Source organism: Phaethon aethereus, assembly GCF_964289735.1.
Source record: "Phaethon aethereus genome assembly, chromosome: 2".
In the NCBI taxonomy this organism is placed as follows: Eukaryota; Metazoa; Chordata; class Aves; order Phaethontiformes; family Phaethontidae; genus Phaethon; species Phaethon aethereus.
This window is the reverse complement of record NC_138582.1, coordinates 132,980,510-133,002,897: the sequence shown is the minus strand read 5'-3', so window position 1 is coordinate 133,002,897 and position 22,388 is coordinate 132,980,510. Positions and strand designations below refer to the sequence as shown.

Below are 22,388 nucleotides of genomic sequence, written 5' to 3'. Positions count from 1 at the left end.
TGGGAAGGTGTGATTTGCAGCTAATGATCACGAAGCACCACCTCACGTTGATTTTTTGTTAGCGCTTTTGCGCACGACCACTGGGTCGTTAGATGGAAGCTCACATTTCATGGCTCCTTTTAGCCAAGGGTTATGTCATCGTAAATTGTCTGCGGCAGAACTTGGCGTTCTCCTGAATTTCACCGTCTAATGGCACCAATCATGTGCCTTGTAGATCTCATCAGATATACATGACTGCTCTCGAATCTGGCCTCTTCACTGCGGTGGGGACTCGGTTTTGGACCCTAATGAGTGAGAAGCTGGGAGGAAAAGTGCTTCTTCTAGACAATAAATTAGTTTCAGAAAAGAAGCATTTCTCTATTGAAAATGTTTACCATTTGGGGACTCTGGACCAGACTTTGCACAGCAGCAGTGTAAGTAAATTGACTGGCATCAGATAAAATGATGCACGGAAATCAAGCTGCCGAGCAATAGGGTATAGGCATGTCTTTGAAAATACAATGAAATCAAGGGCTGTTCTCTGGTGCACCTTAAGCAGGGAAGGATACGCTCAGGGTGAGCTGCAGTTTGCTTTTCAATAGTTCACTCTTCAGCAGAAATAAGTTATTACAAAACCTTGATCCAGAATAATTTTATTATTTATGTGATGTGTCACTTCAATAAAAATGTAACATAAATGTATTGAGGTTGTTTTTTCTCATGCTCTCAGAAGGAACTGAATCTCCACCGTTTTTCTTAACGTTTATGAGCAAAACTTCCTAATGTAATAATGAATCAGCCGAGGTTATCCCTAGTGTGTTTGTGTGATGCTCCGTGCTTTCTTCAGGTTTTCTGTTTGTTTTTAACATCATCATCTCCTGTTTTCTAGCTATCTTTGCATTGCATTCAGAGGAAACTAGTCTCTTAATAGTTAGGGGAGGATGCTGTGACTGGTACTTATGACTCTGACACGGATAGCCCTCTTGTTACCCTTTTGCTTTTCCATCTCTTTTCCTTTTATCTGTTGGATGCTTGCCGCTCACTATAATCACAAGCACTTTTAGGTCAGCAACTGCTGTGTTTTATTTTTAAACTGTTCTTTTTAGCAGCTGGACATAACACCAAACCTGATTTTGGGTTCCAAATGCTGCCATAATGGGAATATTTAATGATAATAAAATGCTTTGCCTCTGTCTCATTTGGAGTTCCACCTAATCTGACTAAGCAATCAGCAGTTAGTAGGCAGACCTAAATGAAATATTATTACTCTATAAAACCATTTAAATTTGAATAGCCTTTTATTTAAGATGCATAAGCATTTTTTCCAGCGTTTGTTCTGTTAGGCAAAGTATATGCTGTAAAAGAAGCATTTATTGCTCACTTGTAAAAATAAAATGTAATATTGGTAAGTTAGCTGGAAGCTTGTAGATATTCTAAAAAGATGACAACGTAAGATAAGCAGTAGAGCTAAACCAAAATTGCTCTGGAGGTCTTTCTGAATGGCTGTCAGTTTTATGTTCTCCTAACACAATAATGGGCACTCCCAGGAGGTGGGAGTCTCATGGGATAGTTATTCTTCTGAGGTTTAGATTGGTTTTGCTATGCCTTTTCCACAGATGGGTAAGACTGCCTTGTAATTATTCTCCTCTTTCAGTAGGTTTTTCTAATGTAGAAATTAATAGAGTTAATTTTGTATACATGCACTGTACTTACATTAACTAGCATATTAATGAATTTCAAGCAATGTTGAATGCTATCAGATGGCAATAGTAACTGGTCCGGTTAGCTTTTATCTTACAAATTGGATTTAAGTCTCACTGTGCTTGCCTTTTGAGATATGTTTCTCTTTAATATTCAGGTCTATTTTCTGCTGTCATAAGCAGGCATATTTACTTTCTCAGCCTGGTTTACCTTTAACTATCCTTGAAAATAACAAGCATAACAAGTAAAAGTTTAAAATAAATGTATATTTTATAACTGTTGAATATTTTCATAGTTCCTGGTGCATGAAGCTGACACAGTTGCTCACTATCTCTGTGTGAGCATCAAATAATGTTGATGAAATGAAGCAAAAACTTGGCAAAAGCTTGGCAAAAACTCAGCTTCATTTGGGGTGGCTTGTAGGGCAGCACACTGTCTCAGTCATTAGTTACAAACCTTTGGTATTGCAAATAAACCCACAGACAACCAGGAACCCCAAGCCTCTGGATTCTCAAGAAAAATCTTTTGGGAGGTTTAGCTACTAGATGATCTGACAAGCTCTGACAGGCTTTCCTGTGTGATATAACAAACATATAGGAAAACCAGGAAAATCTTTTTAAAAAATGTTTCACATGGATTTGATGTCTTTACGAGATGAAATACCCATCCGAGCTCTGGTGATGTCAGAGATGAGAGCATCAGCTCATCTTTTTACCCAGCTTTCCTGTCTCCTGGGACGGGAGCAGAGCTGTGGAACGGTGGTTGCAGGTTGCAGACTAAGGTTTGCAGTTCTTGCTCGGCACCAACCCTTCCCCTCAGCTTAAAAAGATTGTATCATATCACTTTGGAGATTTGCCAGATCTTTCCAAAGGAAAGGCTTGAATTTGTTTTGTTCTCCCCTCTCTGTGCTCCAGAGTAACTTTAGTCGGTTTTGAGTCTGAGCATGTAGACACACGTTCATTCTTTGGGAGTCAAAAAATACTTGGACGTGAACCTTGTTTTGTTAGATGAAGACCGGTACGTTATCAGAGGAACAAAGCTCTCCTTGGTTTCATTGCTAGGAAGCATTGATGGAAATAATCTTTTTTGTGTCCACAGCTATTGATCTGGCTGTGTCCTGGTACCTCCATACGTGTCCTGTAAGCTTAGATACAGCTCCTGTAATTCTACAGTGTGTTTAGCCGGGTTTCATCATCAAGGTTGTGATTATGTCATGGCATTTAAAGAATTCTGACTCATTTCCTGTTTAAAGGTGAGACTATGCTGGGCCATAAAGATCAGCCGCTGATTGTGGCCCAAAGGAAAAAAATGAAGATATCTGACGTCTAAACTTCATCATTCGGGGTATAAATCACAACAGAAGGTGTACTTGCTTACTGATATTGTATTGAATATCAGTTATTATTTAACTGCTGGAAGGTTGTAGCAAATGTGTTGATGACTATTGTTTCTTTTCCCTGTGCCTCTGCTATGAAATATATTAAATATTATTATGCCAAAGCCATAGACTTATTCATAATTAATTGACCTTACACAAAGTGTTTTAGTGGGATGAGTTAGAGGGTTTGTTCAAAATTGTGGCACCTGTGTGTATCTTTAAAATAACTCCAAGGAAGAGGATATTTTTTTCTTACTGTACTGATTTTATGATCGAAGATCTGATGGATGAGCTTTTAAGTACTGGCTTGACTGTCTTCTGAGTGTATCTGCAAGACAAGTGGGGTATAGTGGGGTAAGAAACAAATTTTCTTTGTGGTTTCTACAAGGGTGAAAAACAATTTTAGAAAAGTTACTGAGAAAAATGGGGCTTTCTTCTTCCTTTGTAATTTAGTTATGTAAAGATAACAGGCCTATCTGATTATACGGAAGCAAAATCTATTTTTACACCAGGAATTACTGCTTTCACTCTATTTCATTTATTTACAACATATAAAGAAGCTTCATGTGTTCTGAGACACTTAAATACAGTGTTCTCATGTTATATACATCTTTAAAATTTGCAAATTAGGAAATCAGAGTATTAGCCAGGCTGCAGTCGCATTTTCCGTTGTATATCATGGGTGGCTAAATTCTGTCCTCCCACTCAGTGCCACTGGAGGCACCCCTACATCTGTCCAATGAGCACTGGTTTGGACGTGTTTTAATTTGATGATTGAAGTGTTACAGAGACATGGGGTTTGCCTCGTATGACGTGCCATTAACCACAGCCTTTCTCTAGGGAAAATGCAGTCAATGTTGTAAGTTGCAAAGCTGCAAAGCAAAACTGTCTCCCGTGCCTGGGCATCAGGGTATTTTGCACAACCCTGTTGATTAGTTTGATAAAACTTGTGGAAGGTCTAAGTGTATTTTAAATTCCGTAGTGTTTCATACAACGTATTTCGCGACTATATGATACTGTAAGACCTCGTTATCAACTGTAGAAGTGCCAGGCTGTAGTAGAGAGCTCCTGGAAGAATTACAGACTTTCACAATGCGTTTAAAATTCCTCCTGAGTAAGGAAACTCATATTCTTCTGAGAGGAAATAGTCTGTGACAGTTTTCTAGCAATTTCTAGTGACTCGGCTATTGCTAGCACTGCAGGGAGAAAACTAGTTACATAGACCTTTCTAAGACATTCGAATCTTGTCAACATCAACATATTATTATGGGACCTAATTTTAAGAAGATAAACATTTCTCTATTATTTAGATTAATAAGTGTAGGAACAGGGGAGCAGTTAAATGGTGGGTGGCAATATAATGGAAAAGGCTCATGAAATATTTGTCCATTTGTACAACATATTTGAAGAGAAAGTGTGTGCCTCATTAATATCTGATGTTGATTAATAAGAACTATTTTTTTAAAAAAAGTTTGGATCTGAAGATCCAGAAACTGTTATGCATAACATAATAATTCAGTTGGCCTTGAATGTAATTGACACGCTTAGATGCACCGAAGACTGTAATTAAAAGTCCACCAAAAGACTGTAATTAAAATTAAAATGTCATGTTTTTGTAACAGGGGAAGTACACAGGTAGAGTATTGCCTCTTATCCTAGGAGCCCTGATTATTCAGAGTTTTATCAGAGAGCTGTGGGAATGATTAATATGCTTTGCAGGTGGGTGGTGGTTTTCCTTTTTTTCATGCTTTAATGTATAGAAACAAATATTGCAGCAAATACTACAGGACCTGTAAAGGAAGCCAAAGAAAGGTCTATTTATTTGCTAATCTTTTATTCTTCTGCAGGTTATTATGCATGCTCTGTATGGCAGAATAGTTCTCATCACTGATGTCCGAGTCTTGAAATTGTGTTTAGGCTGCAGAGTTCAGTAAGGTCCCTAGTATATGAGTAGCCCCTGTGCCAAGTACAACGCATTTTGTGATTTTTTCAAGTTACCAATGTAAATTCTCTGAATCACATGGCTTTGCTGAGTGGGATGAATTGCTGGGTTTCCATTTGATTCCAAGTCTGCAGTTTGAGCCTTTAAAAATACTTAACATTTCTGTATCCAGAGAAGGGTGAATGCGGGGTCAGATGGAGAAGATCAAGATGATCTCTCAAAAGCTGTTGAACAGCCTCCACAGCCAACTGCAGGACTAGGACCACCTCATACCTTTGAATAGTCAAAAGCAAACACTTGCACCCTTGCTTAGAGAGATGATTAAATGACACATGTAAAAAATAACAGAGTTACCAAAAGCAATTATTTGGATTTTGCTAAAGGTTAGTAAGTTTTCAGGGAATGGGCTGGCTCCTTTGACAAGCCAGATAAATGGGCATCATGTCAACGTATGAGTGCATTTCTGGAATGGGGAATGTGCTGACACTACTTCAACATAAATGCTCTAATTGAAATACTTCACCGTGACTCTTTTAATGCCATTTTTTGGCATTATTGCAGTTATTTCAGTCACATGGTTTTTCATACAATGCCCGCACCACTTTGCTGAGTCCAGGGATCATTGGCTGGAGGGTTGGGGGTTTTTTTTAGGATGCGATAAGTAAATGACTGGAAATGCATTGCCACATTCTGCACAGTGATAGAATTACTTCAGTGGAGCTATTCTCATATATGCCAACTGATTATCTGTTCTTGATTTTTAGCCAGGAACTAACTGGTCATTAGTTAGAAGCAAAAGTATATCTGTGCAAGATAGGAGGTCTGCTAACTTATGTCATGTGTTTATTCCTACCAAAGAAATGTCAATCTCTCAATCAGGCAGAGCCCTGATTGTGGCATTTTAATGTCTTGATACCTCTGGTTTATAGATTGAAAACATGAAAATGTGAAAATAATTGTTACATTTTAATTACACTGGCATTAGTGTTAAAATAGAGAATGGTAACAAGCATTGGGGCATAATTTTTAGCGACCAGATTAAATTTAATGGCAGCCATTAGCTCAAACAGATTTTTGGCAATCAAGCATGAAGGAGATATTTTGTGATTTTTTTCATTGTCTACCTTTCTAGTTTTTAGACACAAACCTTTATTGACTTGCATAAGGAAATTCTTCATTGTTGCCCTGTGAGCAAAATGTCTCAAAGCACCTAAGTTATGGCGGCTCTTAAAAGCCATCCAAGACTGAATAGATTCAAAGTGATTCAGCATTAAAAAGGATCTACCTGCCTAAGATGAGGCAGTGTGAATACCCCTCTGCACTCTTAAATCATCCAGATTTCCCAGGAGATATTTAAAGCATTGGGAATATTCGCATCAGCTCATTTAGACCCCTGTTGGGTTCTTGGATGTGCTCTCTGGAAGAGCCTGTTTAATTCTTTTTCTAGGGCCCCATGCAGTAGCCCTAATAAAGACTAATCTCCTAAAGAGACTTGTAAAACTAGAATTGTACAAATACCCTTCCCTTTTCCACTTCTTCTGTTGCTATTGAGAACCCTGCTTATCCCTTCTCTCCATTTCCAAATTTTGAGTGACTTTCAATGCTTTTAATTCGCTTTAAATCTGTGCAGAATAGAAAGGCAGATTTTTTAATTAAATGGGATATTGCTCCGATTGGATGGCCATAGGTGTCTGAACACCACTCACCAGCTGCGGAACGTGGCTTCTTAAGCTTTTCTTCTACAAGTTTAGCTGTGGATTCAAGTAACTGAAATCTCCTGTGATCTGTTGGAGTAGGTCCCTAATAATTCACTTATTTCACAGTCGTACTTTATTTGATAGTTGGTAACTCTTCTAAATAATTAGATTTACCTATTTGCATGATCTTTCATCTGCATTGTAGTAAAACAGATGTGCATTAAACAAAGTTCTCCATGGACTGGATAGTCCACCTGTCTATTAATGGAAAGATGCTGTTTTGAAATCTGAAGCAAAAGCAGGAGAGCGCACAACTTGGAAAGACGAATTCCTAGAACAGCCTAAACGAGCTACCTTTACAGCAGTGGCTTCTAATAGCAAGTTTATGGTAGGGAAAAGCAAAAAATACAAAATAGCTGTCAGTTCATATTGGGCTCATTAAAAGCTTACTGTTTCAGTTTAATTGCTGTGCAGAATGGAACTCCACCCCTTTTGTGAGCTTTTTTTGACATTTTAAATTGCACACTATCGCTGAATTTTTTAGAAAAGAGAACAAGCGCAGTGGGAAGCACCCATCATCTGAATTAATACACCAATTATAAACTATGCTGCAAATAAACAATTTGATCATTTCTGTTTCTGTGCCTTACGCTGAAAGTTGAAGTGTCTCATTAAAACAAAAGCTGACGTCTCATTCCATATTTTATCCGTACGTGTACCGACGATGAAAATGTTCAGCAATAAAGCTGGCAACTACTGGCTCCTCCATAGGCAACTGCGCTCGGAGTGAAACATTAAACAGAGGTTTTGATACACTGAAATGTTTCAACAGCTCCATCGCTAATTATGAACTGCAAGAGAACTAATTTTGCTCTTCAAAGGAACAGTGACTTCTCAGGAGTTAGAGGTGCTCATTTGACTGTATGATGATTTGCAACTTAAAAAATAAGAATGTTCTTTCTCAAAATGTAGTCAGACGTGCCTGCAAGGGCAGTTACTGGAGGTAATAGAAGTAATCGTAACACCCAAAGGTATATGCCAAATGACAATCAAGCCTAGAAAAAAGTGCCTATTTAAAGTAGTTTGTAAAAAGACTGCAGTGTGAGATAGTTGTGTATGCGTATATATTAATTGGTGAGAGGGCAAAATAAATTAAAACAGCTTTTCACCATCCACACGGTTAGCCATTAGGTGTTCAGATAAGATGAAAATAAACTTCTGTAATCGATAAGTTTTAAGTACAGAGTAGAAATTAAATAACGCAGTGATGTTTTCTGTGTTGAAAGAGAACTGACCCTATCAAAGAAGCCCCCTTAATACTCCTTCACTTTAATCTCCATCCACCAGCATACATTGAGGACCGCCTGGCTGGAAGACAGCTTGGCAGAAAAGAACCTGATGGTCCTGGTGGACATCAAGTTGCAAACGAGCCAGAAATGTACCCTTCCCTCAAAGAAGGCTGGTGGTACCCAGGGCTGCATTAGGAGGAGTATTGCCAGCAAGTCGAGGGAGGTGATCCTTCCCCTCTGCTCTGCACTGGTGAGACCACACCAGGAGTACTGTGTCCAGTTCGGGGCTCCCCAGTAGAAGAGAGACATGGACATACTGGAGAGAGTCTTGCAAAGGGCCACCAAGGTGATGCAGGGACTGGAGCATCTCTTCCATGAGGAAAGGCTGAGAGAGCTGGGACTGTTCAGCCTGGAGAAGAGAAGGCTCGGGGGGATCTTACCAATTTATATAAATACCTGAAGGGAGGGTGCAAAGAGGACGGAGCCAGGCTCTTTTCAGTGGTGCCCAGTGGCATGACCAATGGCAGCGCGCATAAAAATGAAACTCAGGAGGCTCTGTCTGCACATCAGGAAATGTTTTTTTTACTGTGAGGGTGAATGAGCACTGGCACAGGTTGTCCAGGGAGGTTGTGGAGTCTCTATCCGTGCGGATATTCAAAAGCCATCTGGACATGGTCCTGGGCAACTGGCTGTTGGTGGCCCTGCTTGAGTAGGGGGGTTGGACCAGATGACCACCAGAGGTGCCTTCCAACCTCAACCATTCTAGGATTCTGTGATGTCCATCCCCATTATAGTTAATTGTATAATATCATTCTGGCTGTATGAAGAAAAGTATAAGAAAAATATATGTCCCTAAAAAGTACAAACACTGTTCATCTTTCACATTGCCTTTTACTCAATAGTTATATGTTGTTCTCATATATGTAATTACATATATAAAAATAAAAAAAAATATTTAATACTATATGCTGACTTAATGTTTTGGAAACAAAGCTATAAATATGAGTGTATATGGTAAAGCTGTGAAAAATCGCTTTAAAGGAAATATACAAAAGGCATGAAAATACTAATAATTACTAGTCTTGGTCCTGAAAATAACAATAGAAGATGAAAAAAATTAGTAAGTAAACTTGTTCATCCGGTGAATCATTTATGTGCACACTGCCAGTAAGCCAGTGGCTTCCAAATTTGCTCTTCCTCACACACAAGTGTCTTTTCTTGCACACACAGGTCATAGTTTTAAAATTAGTTGTTACTGGAAAGGAAGTCTGAACTTCAGACAATGGTGGCAGAAAATCCAGGCTGAGGCAGTTCTTCCAAGGTGAACTGCAGAATACATTTTATAATCCTTTAGTAAGGACAAAGGCAAAAAAAAAAATCTTTTCTCCTCTATTGTAGTGGCTATGAAGTAATGGGAAGAAGAAGTAATGAAGAACTGGGCATTGCATAAAGCTACAGTATGAATATTTGTTACTGTTCCCCATATAATTAGAAATGCCACTTAGATATTTGATTCATGTGACATCATTCGTGATCTTTCCTGTAAAACAGAGTTTCCTCTTTCCAGTGCATTACCAGTCTTGGTAGTCAGAAGAATCAAAGTTTTATCTTAGTTGGTATCTTAGTAGACCTGCTTTAGCTAGGTCAGTCCCAGTGCTGGTAGCACAAACCCACAAGTGTTGGCATTACATCATCATACTCACAAAGTACAAGGAAGTAGTAAAAAATTATTTAGTCATTACAGTGTCTTTCACAACTACATCCAGAAAGGTGTCACCTTTGGTACAGAGCCAGGCATGGTGAAGAGCAAGGTTTGAAGTCCATGGATAACTTTACTTATTGTATAATTAATGTAAGCCCATTTCGCAGAAATTGCTTAAGATCACTCCGAGTAACATATTAACCATTTACCACCCATTATTTACAGAAATACTGTCTTCTGTCTTCATGTTTCTTTAAAAAAAATCTTACACCGTTTTACTTTTTATCTGGCTGCTTAAAGCTTTGCCAACTTTTCAGTACTCCCTTTACGGTAGTAAAGGGAGCAAACCTTACACTTACTCAGCTTTACAATGCTCCATCAGCTTTATGAAAATATTTTACTCCTAAGATGCTTTTCATCCTCTCTACTCTGTGAGGACTAAAGCAAAAAAGTGAAGAAGTAACCTGCTTTTCCTTACTCCCGCTTTCCTATTCCACAGTATCATTTTTGGTTTGGCAGTTTTCTCCAGGATCTTTTGTGTGAATTATGCATGCAGTGAGAAAACTTCTGGTAGCTGTAATATTCCCTAGGAGTCATCATTCACCATTCCTTTTGCCTTTCTGTTTAGCATACAACTAACTTCTAGTTACTTTTTTAGATCTAATAAATATTAACCTTCTCAATTGGTATCTTTCAAAGCTTTTCGTTAAGAGTGTTGCCTGTAATACTATTTGTGGAAGTCTCTCATGCTTTTTTGACAGTTTTTGCAGTGAGTACTCATTAGGTTTTCTGGTTTTGCTAAGGTCATTTCTGATACAGTGTTTGTAAGACTCAAAATAATAAAAAAGATCTAACTTGGACATTCTGTAATTCTTTTACAGTGAGTCTAGAGAGACTCGGAAGGGTGTATCATAGCTGGTTCTGGGACATTTTCTTGAGTTTTTCGGAATCTGTACTTATCTTGTGCTCTGAGTTTCTCCTGTGACAACTGCTTTCAACCTTAGCTGGCTCAGTTTCTGAACTTAGACAAGAAGTCACTGTCAAAAGTGTGAACCCTTTAATAACACAGCAATAGGAGAGACCCCATCTTATCGCCTAAGAGCACCTCAGTGAACCCTTTTTCCCATGCTGCCAATCACAGTTGTGATAGGCATTCTGATCAAAGTTTGTATTAATAACCTCATTTAATGAGAGATCAACATGGGGCATTTGTCATTTGTGCCAAGTCTTATTGGTTGGTTGATTGATTGATTGATTGGTTGATTTTTGCTAAGTGGCTCAAAAGTGAGGTCTGTGGTCCTTGCTGAGACTATTACCATGTGCAGAACTGAAGGCAGAAGCTGTGGGCATTGAGGTGACACGTAGTGACTGAGCCAACCACCCAAACTATTATTGGCAACTTCTGTGAACCTGCTGTATTAAGTCTAGTGATGGAGCGTAGAGCATGATTTAATGAGTAGAGCTACCTTATAATAAAAGAGGACTAGTAAAAAAAAAAAAAGAAGCAGAACAGAAGCCTCAAAAAGGGCAAATAGTAGTAATCCAGTCTGCTCAGGTAGGATTTGTCTCATTTGACCCCTGACTTAAGAAGGGATGAAGTTTATTCTAATCTAGGCATCTGGGATGGGAGTCCTAAGACCGTATCATAGAAGGAGGAGAGTCAATGTATTTCTCTGGTGACTCAGATGTGGCAATTTCTGCCCTGAGGCTAATTTCCATGCTGGCAGCCATGTAGAATGGCATCTTTGGCTGTACATGGCCCATGTCTAGACGGGGGCCCAGTGGCCGCCTTCTACAAAGGGAGCACAAAGTGTATATCTGGGGTCTGTTAAACATCTCCCTGATCCTTAAGCATGATCTCTGTCTCCAGGTTGTATTTAAACTCATTGTTCTTTATTTCCCTACAAATGGATGCCATCAAACGTCATGCGTGATAGCTTGACAATAAATAGTATTAACGCTATCACCTATATGGAGTTTTGTTCCCTGTGATTGAGGGATGTGTTATTAGCTGAAGGGATCACAGAAGATGTAGCAGTGCCTTGTAAGGGCAAACGTGGAGCCAGTGACCCGTGGTTTTCCTTCGAGTGTGCTGCCCTTAAGAATTATTTTAGCTATTGAGGAGTGGTTCTGTCCGCTCTTTCCTGGGCTGACAGATTCATAACCGTGACAAATCTAACGTAATCATCAAGAGTTTTGTTTTATGGCTATTTCCCAGATGATTGTTCTCCACCCAGGCTGCAGTGTTTTCATACCATCAGCTGCATGAAGCACTTTATGGCCACTTGTAGATCAGCTTTCGATATTGAATGTACTGTACTCTTTCTACTTAATTTGGAAGACTAAAGCAACAACTGATTCTCGTTGGGTTTTCATTGTTTCTCCCACTATTTCCTTTTCTGAAGTTACAAGTATAGATAACCAGATATTTGCATTACCTCCATGTTTCTCCTATTGGAAAAATATATTAAGTGAACGAGCAAATTTACAAATTCTCTTGCTGTAGTGTAGAAGTATGACAGAGGAATTTAAAACACAATATTATGGTTTTATGGTAAACTATATGTGGAGCAACAGATGTGTAGGAAAAAAAAGTGTGTTATATTACCATTATAACGTGAGAGGAGAAAAAATTAGTCAGCTCTTGCATGAATAAATTTCACTGGTCTCATGAATAGCTTCACATAATTTAAAATAATCCTTCTGTATAATGAACTTACAAGCTAATTAGTCTTGGATTGTCACAGTGCAGTATAACTCTGTTAGCCTGGGAGTGTTTTGAATTTTGCCAAAGTTGTGAAGTGGATACCGTTGAAACTGGAATTGAATGGGTTTCCCGATCAACATATCTGCAAGTTGTTGCAGCGTATTATTCCAGGCAGTAACTGTGATCGTTGCTAGATTTATCCTTTTTTAAAACAATAGTTAAAAGTGGCAGATGGTAGTTAATGATTAACGTTCCTAGTAAACAAACTTTTGCAGCAATATATTTAAAGTGGTTGTGTGTATATAAATAGACAAGGAGCATGAGCTATGCAACTATAATTGAATTACATTAGCATAGCTTAAGCAGAAGTTTAGTAAATACCAAACACCTTAATTAACTTGCACAGTATTAGGAGGTTAATGACATACCCCCTGTAAATGACTCTTCAAAGTGCTTGGCAACGTGGCTTTTTAGAGCCAAGCTAGTACCAGGTACCCCACCCTTTTGTGGCTGGTGTATGGTAACTTACTTAAGTCCTACCACTCAAGCTTGGCTTCTGCTGGGATTTCTGGAGGTTTGGAAGCAACAGCCTTTCTTGCAGAGAGCTGGAAACCTCCCTGTAGAGCGGGGCTTGTGGGACCCTACACTCGCTGTGCCCTCCAGTGGCACGGGTCTGCCTCCCACGCCTGGGCAGCCCTTTGCTCGCTGGGGTCTTACCGTGGCGGGGTGGGATGTGTGTGTTAGCTCAGGCTCTACAAACTTACACTTTTAAACACAGAAGCTCTGCTCCCACTGCCAAAAATGCGCCCGGCAGCATTGTATAACTCTTGCTCTAACGGAAGATGCCAACTCATTTTGTGCCCCTTCAGTCAATTAAGGGCAATAATTGTCTGTTTCCAATTACAGGTTTTGCAGTCAGTCTTTCCTTTTTCTAACTTTTTATTATTATTATTATTTTTGCTGATGGAGTTTCTGGAAAATGTGCCAATTACATATTCTAGTGGGTTCAAGAAGGGTAATTGAATCTTGTTGTTGGAGTCTGTGCGTCGGGTCTGTGCACTGGAGTCCAGCCTGAGCTCCACATCTTTTTAGCTAAGGCGTATATAATTCATTGATGCTCATCCTAAAATCTTAATAGTGGGGTTAGAAGCCTGCTTGAAAACCAGTAGTGATTTATTGGTTTATCATGCCAAGTAAAGTAAATAAATAATGTAGTTACCAGCCTAGATAATGTTTTTTAAAATACTGGTGAGTCAGAAAACTATAAGCAAATTGATAAGAAATTTATTCCTGTTACATTTCAATAATTTGGAAAAAAGCATATTGGATCCACAAGTGGTTGAAATTTATATTCTTCTCTCACATAAGCAACTGTACTGTAAATGAGCTAGCATCTCTCTTGGGAAAGAAATGTGAATTTTGCTGACAAGCTGAGGTCTCTCAGCAGAAAAATGCAGGCTGACAGTTTGACCCAGTGACCAGTTGACTGATTTCTTTCCCCCTTTTTGCTTCTATTTTAGATGCTGAAGAATACCAGCCTCCGATATGGAAATCATACTGTGAGTATATGAGAAATTTGAATAATCTTAGTACCTTAACAGGCTGTCACTTTTAGGTCTTTTCCCTTTCTTTGTTTAGAAAAAAAGACATAAATGTACTAGGTGCTTCTAGAAATTACTGTATGGGACAGCAGCAAAACCTGAACTTTTCTGGTTCTCCGTGGAGCAAGTGCAGCAGGGTTATGAGTGCCAGACTCTCTGGTTTGCCTTACAAGTGTGCAAATCCTGGCTTTCATGGTTTCTCTGCTGAGATTTTCAAGAAGGATTCCAGAGGTAGAGATTAATGCTTCATGTGTTTACTAAAGGTCAGGCTTGAGTATACTTGTCTTTTTATATGGGTCACCAAATCACTTTAAGATCATATTATTTTTTTATCCTTAGCAATAGAAGCTGATTTTTGAAGTGGTGGTTTAGAAGTTGGAGACACCATTATCGGTTCTTTGAACCTTCCTGTCTGCCTTTAGAAAAATCATTTACATAGAGTGTAATGCAGAAGTCCGTTCTTTTTGCCTTGTTCCAAATGTATTTTCTAATGAAGTAAAACAGAACTAAAACAAAATATTGGCTTTTAAAACCCTTATTAAACATGGCCTTTAAATTTGATCTTTTTATTTTAAACCCTTACTGGAACTTTAATGAAACTGTAGCTGTGGGTGCAGAGGGTTGGGGGTTTTTTTCTGTTTTCAGCTACAGAACTATCCCAAGCAAAAGTCATTTCTTTTATTGTGGCAACTTCAAATTCAGTACAATGCCATTACCAAAAAGGAACTATGAAAAGACAAGGATCACAGTAGTTACATGCATGTACATGTATAATATTAAAGACTTGAATAAGCTTGTTGACTTCGCTCAAATGCACATTAAACTACCTTTCTGACTTCAAAGACATCGCCTCTATGTTACCTGAGAATGACATTCTGCCTCAGAATGGACTGGGATTTTTTTCATCAAAAATTTGTATACACCATTAAATTACAAGAATTGCTTCTCAGAAAACTGTTTTCTAGAGACTTTGTTATTGTTGTTGTTGTTGTTGCAGTATTTTGAATGGATAAGAAAAATGTCCTTAAAAGTCAGCAAGAGTGTATTGATTTGAGTTGGACCATTCCAGTATACTTTGCTGGGTGCTTGGAAAGAAGCAGACACTGGAGCAGTGTCTCTTTTTTTAGAAGAGAAATGTGGCTTACTGAGAACCAGTGGAAAAGCTCCCACTGTCGCTAATGAGACCAGGATCTGAAATGACAGATGTTTCGTTTTTTGCAGTGAGGAAGTTTTCATTAAAAAGTCAGGGAATAAGCACATGCTTTTACTTACTTTCTCTTAGTTGCCCCACTGATGCAGCAGACAGATCAGTGCATGAAGTGAAAATGTTTGGTTACTTTTGCCTGATAGCTTACACATAGTCCGAGGAAACTTTTTTAAAAGTCAAAAAATAAACAGAATGAACAAGCAGAACATGGATATATAATTTCCTATTCAGATATACATAGGATGCCAGTATTGTGGTAATGACAAAGTCGTGGCCTCAGCGTCTGAACCCCATGCATGAATGACCTTGGAAAAAGTTGCACAGCTCCAAAACGCAGATAATAGTTTAAGGTTACAGAGGTTTACTGCTGAGACTGCTTAGCCATAGACGTACGTTATTCATTGCAACATTGGGTAAAGTATGCTACTTTATTCTCTAGAAAAACCCCAATCTGGTAAATTAATTATAGAGGTAATGTCCAACAATAGCATTACTCTATGATGCAATCTACTACCATGTCTCATCACCATTTTAAATTAGTGTATATATTTTACTCTTAGCAGTTTGTGTTTACTGCCTATTTAAGAATTATTTTCAGTGTATTTTAGCTAGTAACTTTTTTTGAAGTTTGCTAACATATTATTAACATACTTTACATACAGTTTTGATTTCTTTTTTAAGTCCTGGATAAATTTAGGTGCGCTATGTTGCCTTTTATTGACTTAATGATCAAGGCTTCAATCCTTCTAGCTTCTCAACAAAGGCAGATTTTCCTGTTTATGCAGGCAAAGTATTCAAATAAACAGTATTGCACATATCCCTGGGCAAATGCCCATCAAAGTGGAACAGCTTTCAGAATCCAAGCCTTACTCCTTGGCATAATGTACAAGCTTGTTTCAGCTGTAGTTAGTAAAGACGGACACTTCTGATGCAGAAGATCCTCACTTGCTTATGAAGAATTGTTAGAAGGTACACAGGTTTCACAGATTACAAGGTTTTTCAGACCTTTTCTGATAGCCCTGGGACACACAGAGTAAAATAAATGGCAAAAATAATTTTGTATTACCAAGAAGGCACTTGAGGAAAAAAATGTGGAAAGTTACTAGCAGCCATCAGTCTAGGCAGTGGATTTGTCTGCATTTATATCTGGGTAACAGATCAACAAATAAATATCCAACAGCAGATTTTGTACTCTGCTGTATGTTAGGGATATTATATGAAATGGCATTTTGTCTTTTTACCATCACTGAGGTAGGAAAGAAAGGAAGATAAGAATCACAGACGTGTGGGTTGGCAGGGACTTCTGGGATGAGCTGATCCGGCTCTAGAGTAGAAAAGCCATGGCTTTATCTAGCCAAGTCCTTAAAACCTTCAGGGCTGGAGCCTCTGCCACCTTTGGGGTAACCTGCTCCAGTGCTGCACTGCCCTGTTAGAGCAGAACCAACGATCTTACCTGCTCCATGTGATGAGTAGGCAATTTGACTGCTGAAAGAGAGTAGTCATTTCTGGCTTCCAGCAGTATGTGCTTGAGTTTTGAAGAGGTGTAAAAGCACTCTTTTTCTCCTTTTACCACTGTTGAGATTGGCACATGCTAAGAAAGTCTAATGTCAATGCCACTTCGATGTTCGTTTCCGTGATTTAAGATCAGCACACTGGTGTGAAGCGATGTGGCAAGGCGCAGGGCATCAGCTGATGCCATGCTTCAGCTCCTCACAAAGTTTCCCTGCCTTCTGCCCTTCATCACATAATAAGCACAGTGTCTGAGACTCAGTTTAGTTAGAAATGAAGGCTTTATTTCAGCCCAGCACTTAGGTTCCTAATTAAGCATGTGAGTAATCCCGCAGAAATAGGACAGCTCATATTGTTCAAGCTCAGCACGAGGAGAAATGCCTGACTGAGATGAGGCCGAGGAGGTAAAACTAAGCAACTCTGTGAAACGTTCTCAGAGAGAAGGCAGTATGTTTCTTTGCTGCTTTATAAAAGCAATGATCGGAATTTTGCCTCTCCGCTGGAGCATCACTGAACACTAGTCATAGGTGAGTTAAAGGAGAAAGCTTGAGTTCCCGACACACTGCAGAATGAAAAAAGTATGAAGAAATTGGTGACAGTCCTTCTTCCCTGGCACAAAAGGAGTAAGTGTTGATTTTTGCATGTCATCTCTTTGTTTCTTAGACAGATCAGATTTTGGAATTAGACAGTTCTTTCTAAAACATATTGTAGAATTTCCCTTATTCATCCCATGAGACAAGACTCATCCTCTAGCAGGAACAAAAGAGACGTATATATTCTAACTAGTTATGTTACATCTTAAAGAAATGTTCCCCTAGAAATTCAATAATAAATTAAAGTTTTGTTAACTTTATACATTCCCAGGTGATTATGATACTACGAATGCTGCCAAACTATCTGAATTATGAAACTGATAGAGATGTTCAAGGGCCAATTAAAAGCTACTGCTTTTTTCTATTGCAGTGCTGCATTTTGGTCTGATATTTAGTGTATATTATTACTATGCATTTCTTTTGCATCTGATGCTCAACAAAAAGCTACTCCCAGTCTGGTGCTGTTCTCTATGCAGTAATAATACATTTTATTTTTGCGTGCGCTTGACTTTCTATAAGGTTAATTTTCTCAGGGCTAAAATAATAATGCATCATTATGTTCAAGTGTCATCTTTTTCATGATCGCAGTGGGTTTGTCTCTAACTTGCCTGTCAGTTCTAGTGCTGGAGTAGACTGGGTCAGATGTCAATCACTGCTTACCACTGTATTAAATAAATGTGTTTTTCTGTTATTTCGGTCAACCGTATCCTTATACATCGGATTCTGTTTTAAGATTTTCAGAGGTGGAGGGGGGGAAATGAGGCAGAAAGGCAAGGCTTGTTTGTCATTTGGGCAAGTGAGGGGCATGTGCTTTCTGAACTTGTGACCATCCTCTGGACTCTGCTGGGGTCTCAGCAATGTCAGCCAGAGTGTCAGTGCCCAGCACTTTGGAAAAAGTATATAATGAAATCAGGCAGAGCTGCAGGATGTTCACCACTTCTGAAAATGAGGTCAGTGAGATGTCTACAGCTCATAGGAACTTAGCTGTAGGGCATGTTTTTCTCAAGTCACCTTAGCCATAATATTGCATTGTATTCATAGCCCATTAGCAGGCTTTCATACAGCAATCATTTGAAGCAGAAACAGGAGAGAACCTTTCTAGAAAAGAGCATAGCTTTTGGTAGGGTCACACTAGCTTTGCTCCTTTAATACTTTAGTCTGTGAGATACTGCCTTTTCCTAATTTTTAACTGTAACTGTTGTTTTACCTCCTCCACCCTTGCCTTGCTGTGTCTTATCTGCGTATCCTTGGCAGCTGTGTGCCTCTCTGTCTCTTCCCTGTTGTTCGTCTCCCGTTGAACTGCTTGGCATCCCTTACCACGATGCCACAGGTGGTTCTCAGTCCTTTCTGCTTCTGATCTGTCTTCTCTCCCTCCATCTAATGGGTCTGCATCTCTCTCCAGTAGTTCCACTGGGTTGTCTTTCTGTCAGTTTAATGTCTTTCAATTTAAAGCTAATATGGCCAAATATGAATTCTTTATCTTTCCCTGGAAACCATTTCCTGTTCATGACTTTTTTTGTGATTACCACCATTCACGATCTCAATCATGCTTGTTACTTGGGACCATTTTCTCATCCTGCACATTTAAGTCAGCATATTATTATTAGTATTAATATTATTATTATGAATATTATTAATAATGTTAATAATATCAATATTGCTATTATTTATTTGTATAGTAATAATCTTACATTTTCCTCTGATCTATTTCTAAATCAGATACCTTTCTTCGTTCAGATTATTGTGCAGATTAATTACCTGTGCCTCTTGAGAATGACAGCAACCTTTTCCAGTCTACTCAAAATACAGTTGTTAGGATGATTTGTTTTCCTTGCATTCCTCATGAATCCCTGCACTGATTCATCCCACTGCACTCTATCAGCATCCCGTTTGTTGTGTTTGCTTTCAAGTCTTCCATATATCTGCCCTCTCCTGTTAGTCATTCCTTCCTTGTGGAATGCTGACTCTTCTCCCCACCCTTGCTTCTCCGGTGCTATTAGCCTCAGAGATGCCTTTGGTCATTTCAGAGAGCTCTTTTTTCTCATTTCTTATAAATGCATCACATCACAAGACGGACTGCCTGTGTGTTCTCCAGGCAAACTTGTTTTGCACCACAGCTATCAAGGTTATCTTAGAAAGAGGTCCACTAGCTTGATTTGCTATGTCAGTTAATATTTAACAGGTTTGATTATTGAAAAATAGTATTTTTATGAAGTATGATTTTTCAGTTAAAACTGAAATGACTAAATTGGGGAAATAGATCCTTTAGTTTAAATGGGAAGCAATCGTATTCTTGCAATATTTTGAATCCTTAGCGTTCTTCCTCTTTACTGGAAATGTATTGGGGAAGAAAAAAGTTACTGTTTTCATCTTGGATATGTTTAGTATTAAGCATCAGTAAGTTGCTGAATCGGTGGTTACGGTGATTTCAGACATTCAGAAGTGGACTTTAAAATCGTGATATTTGGCTTCAGAATAATCAGAGTTTTGAAAAACAATCTGTGGGTTTTGAAGCAACATTTTCATGCTTTGCTTGGCAATTCTTTTGGATAGACAAGTCTTGATCACAAAAGAGTAAAAGGAAGGCTTTGAATCTTAGTCACACTATTGCAAGAGGTAAGAAAGACCACAATTTATCAAGAATCTTGTGCAAAAGTAGTGGGAGACCTGGCAGTGCTGAATGATGCAGGTTAAATCCAAAGCCTTAGTACAAATTCAGAGCTGGATCACGTCCCTATGCATTAAAACTGATAGGGAATATAAGAAATCATGAACTCTCTTTCTATGCCCCTCCGAGGAACGAGGGATGAAGGCTGAGTTGGGAAAAAGGAGAGGTTATGGTTTTTCTCCACTTTGACATTAGCAGTGAACAGGAGCCCCCAAAGTTTTCACATGCCCTGAGTGACAACCTCGGGTGCAAGCCGAGGACTTCCCCACTTCTCAGATTTCATCTCTCCTAGCCCCATCCAAAGAGAAGGTGCAGAAGGTGGGAGAAGGTGCTGAAGAGTAACACCTACCATTTCGATTCAATTTCTGCAGCAGGGCTTCTGTATTTATCAAACTTACAGGCATTTATATTCCTTCCATAATCTACCACCTTTTGGGGCATAATTCTGAGCTTCACAAGCATTATGAAGAGCCCTGTCCTAGAAACTTGGCCTTTTAAAAAAAATCGTAGATATGACATGATCTCTCCAAATACAAGAAGGTCAGCATACAGAAGGCCTTTCTCGAGGGAGGCAATCCAAACCTCTGGGATTTTTACTGGAGTTACGGGGAGACAGTCTGTCTGCACTGGAATTGATTACTGTCATTGCATGTCAGCTTCTTCTCACCGCTCTGGAGTGGAAAGGAAGGAGAGGATCTCATTAAATACATGCAGCGAAGAGGCGGGGAGCCAGGGTTCGGTGACTACCCCTAGCTTCAGGTCTCTCTCCTCCAGCCCTCAGAAGATTTGCAAAATTGATCCAGGGCCATTTGAATAGGGCATAATTGCTCTGAAAGGAATGTTTGCTTGCTCGTCAGTAATTGCCAGCAAATCTTGAAATAAATTATGAGATTGTGGTGAACCCCTTCAGATGTGCTGAACTTTTTCTTGGCCTATCCAAAAACCCACTGATGTTACTGGTATGCAATCTGTTCTTGAGTTGTTACAGCATAGTATATGCAAAGGTGAGATTTTATCCTGAGATACACCTAATAAATCTTCCTAGCTAGTCTTCCCTGGCGTAGAAATGTAGTAACAAGTACAAAAGGAGATAACTAAAAGATAAACCAATAATCACTTTAGTTAGTTTGCAGGTCAACAACCGATTTTCATATGAATGACTTAGATACACTGAAATTCCTCCGTTTGCTGTCCTTTTCTTTACATTTGCGTTTTTCTCTGCAGCCTCTGGCTAAAAAGACTCATCTGAATAAAAGTTTGTGTATGTTGCCATCTTCTAATGATCTGTACGCTTTTGTGTTTGGCAGTGTATCAATTGCAACAAGAGGCACCGCGTCCCAAGAGAATCATCTGTCCTCGGGAGGTCAGTTCTTCTTTTGCTCTACCTTGTTAAATCTGATGAATTGTCGGCAGCATATGATTACCAAAAAATCTTTTGTACAGTCTGTGGGTAGTAATCACTTTCATTTTTCCAAGCCATTGTTTTATATCATCATTTTTCTTAAGGTTGATTAATTAAAGCAGATTAATATTTGCTAATTAGGCATGGAGGTCTCATTCTACCACTAGAAGCCCCTTCATTAGACAAATGCTCATTAATCATTGCTTAGTATGCTTTTCTGTATACCAGCTAAAGTTTTATGTTTCCTTGTCAAAATGAAGGCGTATTTTCTTTCTGCATCTGCATATTAATATCTGCATATGTTTCAATATGATACTTGTAGCTCCAGTTTGTTGAATGCAATCTGCCAAGGATTATGTTCAAATTAAAATACTGAAGTGATAGCCAGAGAGCTCAGTCTGCCACAGAAACTTTATAGGATATTTAGAAATTTATAGGGCTGCAGGTTTGGCTGAGTCATCTTGTCTCCCTGTTTTCTTTTTCTGTATTTCTCTATTTCTACTTAGTTAAGTATGTCAGTTCCTCAACCTGCATGGCATAATAGTAATGGAAAACATATGTAGGTGTCTCTGCTCAATCAATAAAACTGTGATAGCTTTATCTTCTAGAATGTCAGGGACAAATTTTGTGCAAATAGACATGTAATACTAGTAATAGAAATACTAAACGCATGAAGTGATTGCATGAGGTATAAAAGATGATGTAAAAGAAGATAGAAACTGCGGTTCATCAGTGTGATGTATAGCTCTACTCTCAAACATCATCCTGAGCTCTGACCTGCTTCCCGCGCTGCGTACCCGTTGAAGGAGAGCTCTAGCACAGCATCTGTCAAATATTATCAGATACAGAGTCAAAACACTTTTGCTTGGGGCAGGAGGCTTTGTACCAAGGCACAGGTAGTTGCCCAGGGTCTTGAAGAAGATCCATTGTGAAGCCAGGAATTGAATCCAGTTTTCCTGAGTCCACCCAGCACCTTAACTAAAAGTCCATTGCATTTTTCTCTCAAGTGCCAT

General features: G+C 38.9%; 1 protein-coding gene across 1 annotated transcript in view; it reads left to right on the top strand.

Moving 5' to 3' along the window:
* CHN2 (chimerin 2) overlaps positions 1–22,388 on the top strand; it is a gene marked incomplete at its 5' end in the record, with an annotated part of 163,468 nt that overhangs the window by 52,825 nt on the left and 88,255 nt on the right. Inside the window, 2 exon segments of the mRNA XM_081996287.1 lie at positions 13,916–13,954; positions 21,281–21,336. Of these exon segments, the coding sequence (XP_081852413.1) occupies positions 13,916–13,954; positions 21,281–21,336 (95 nt within the window).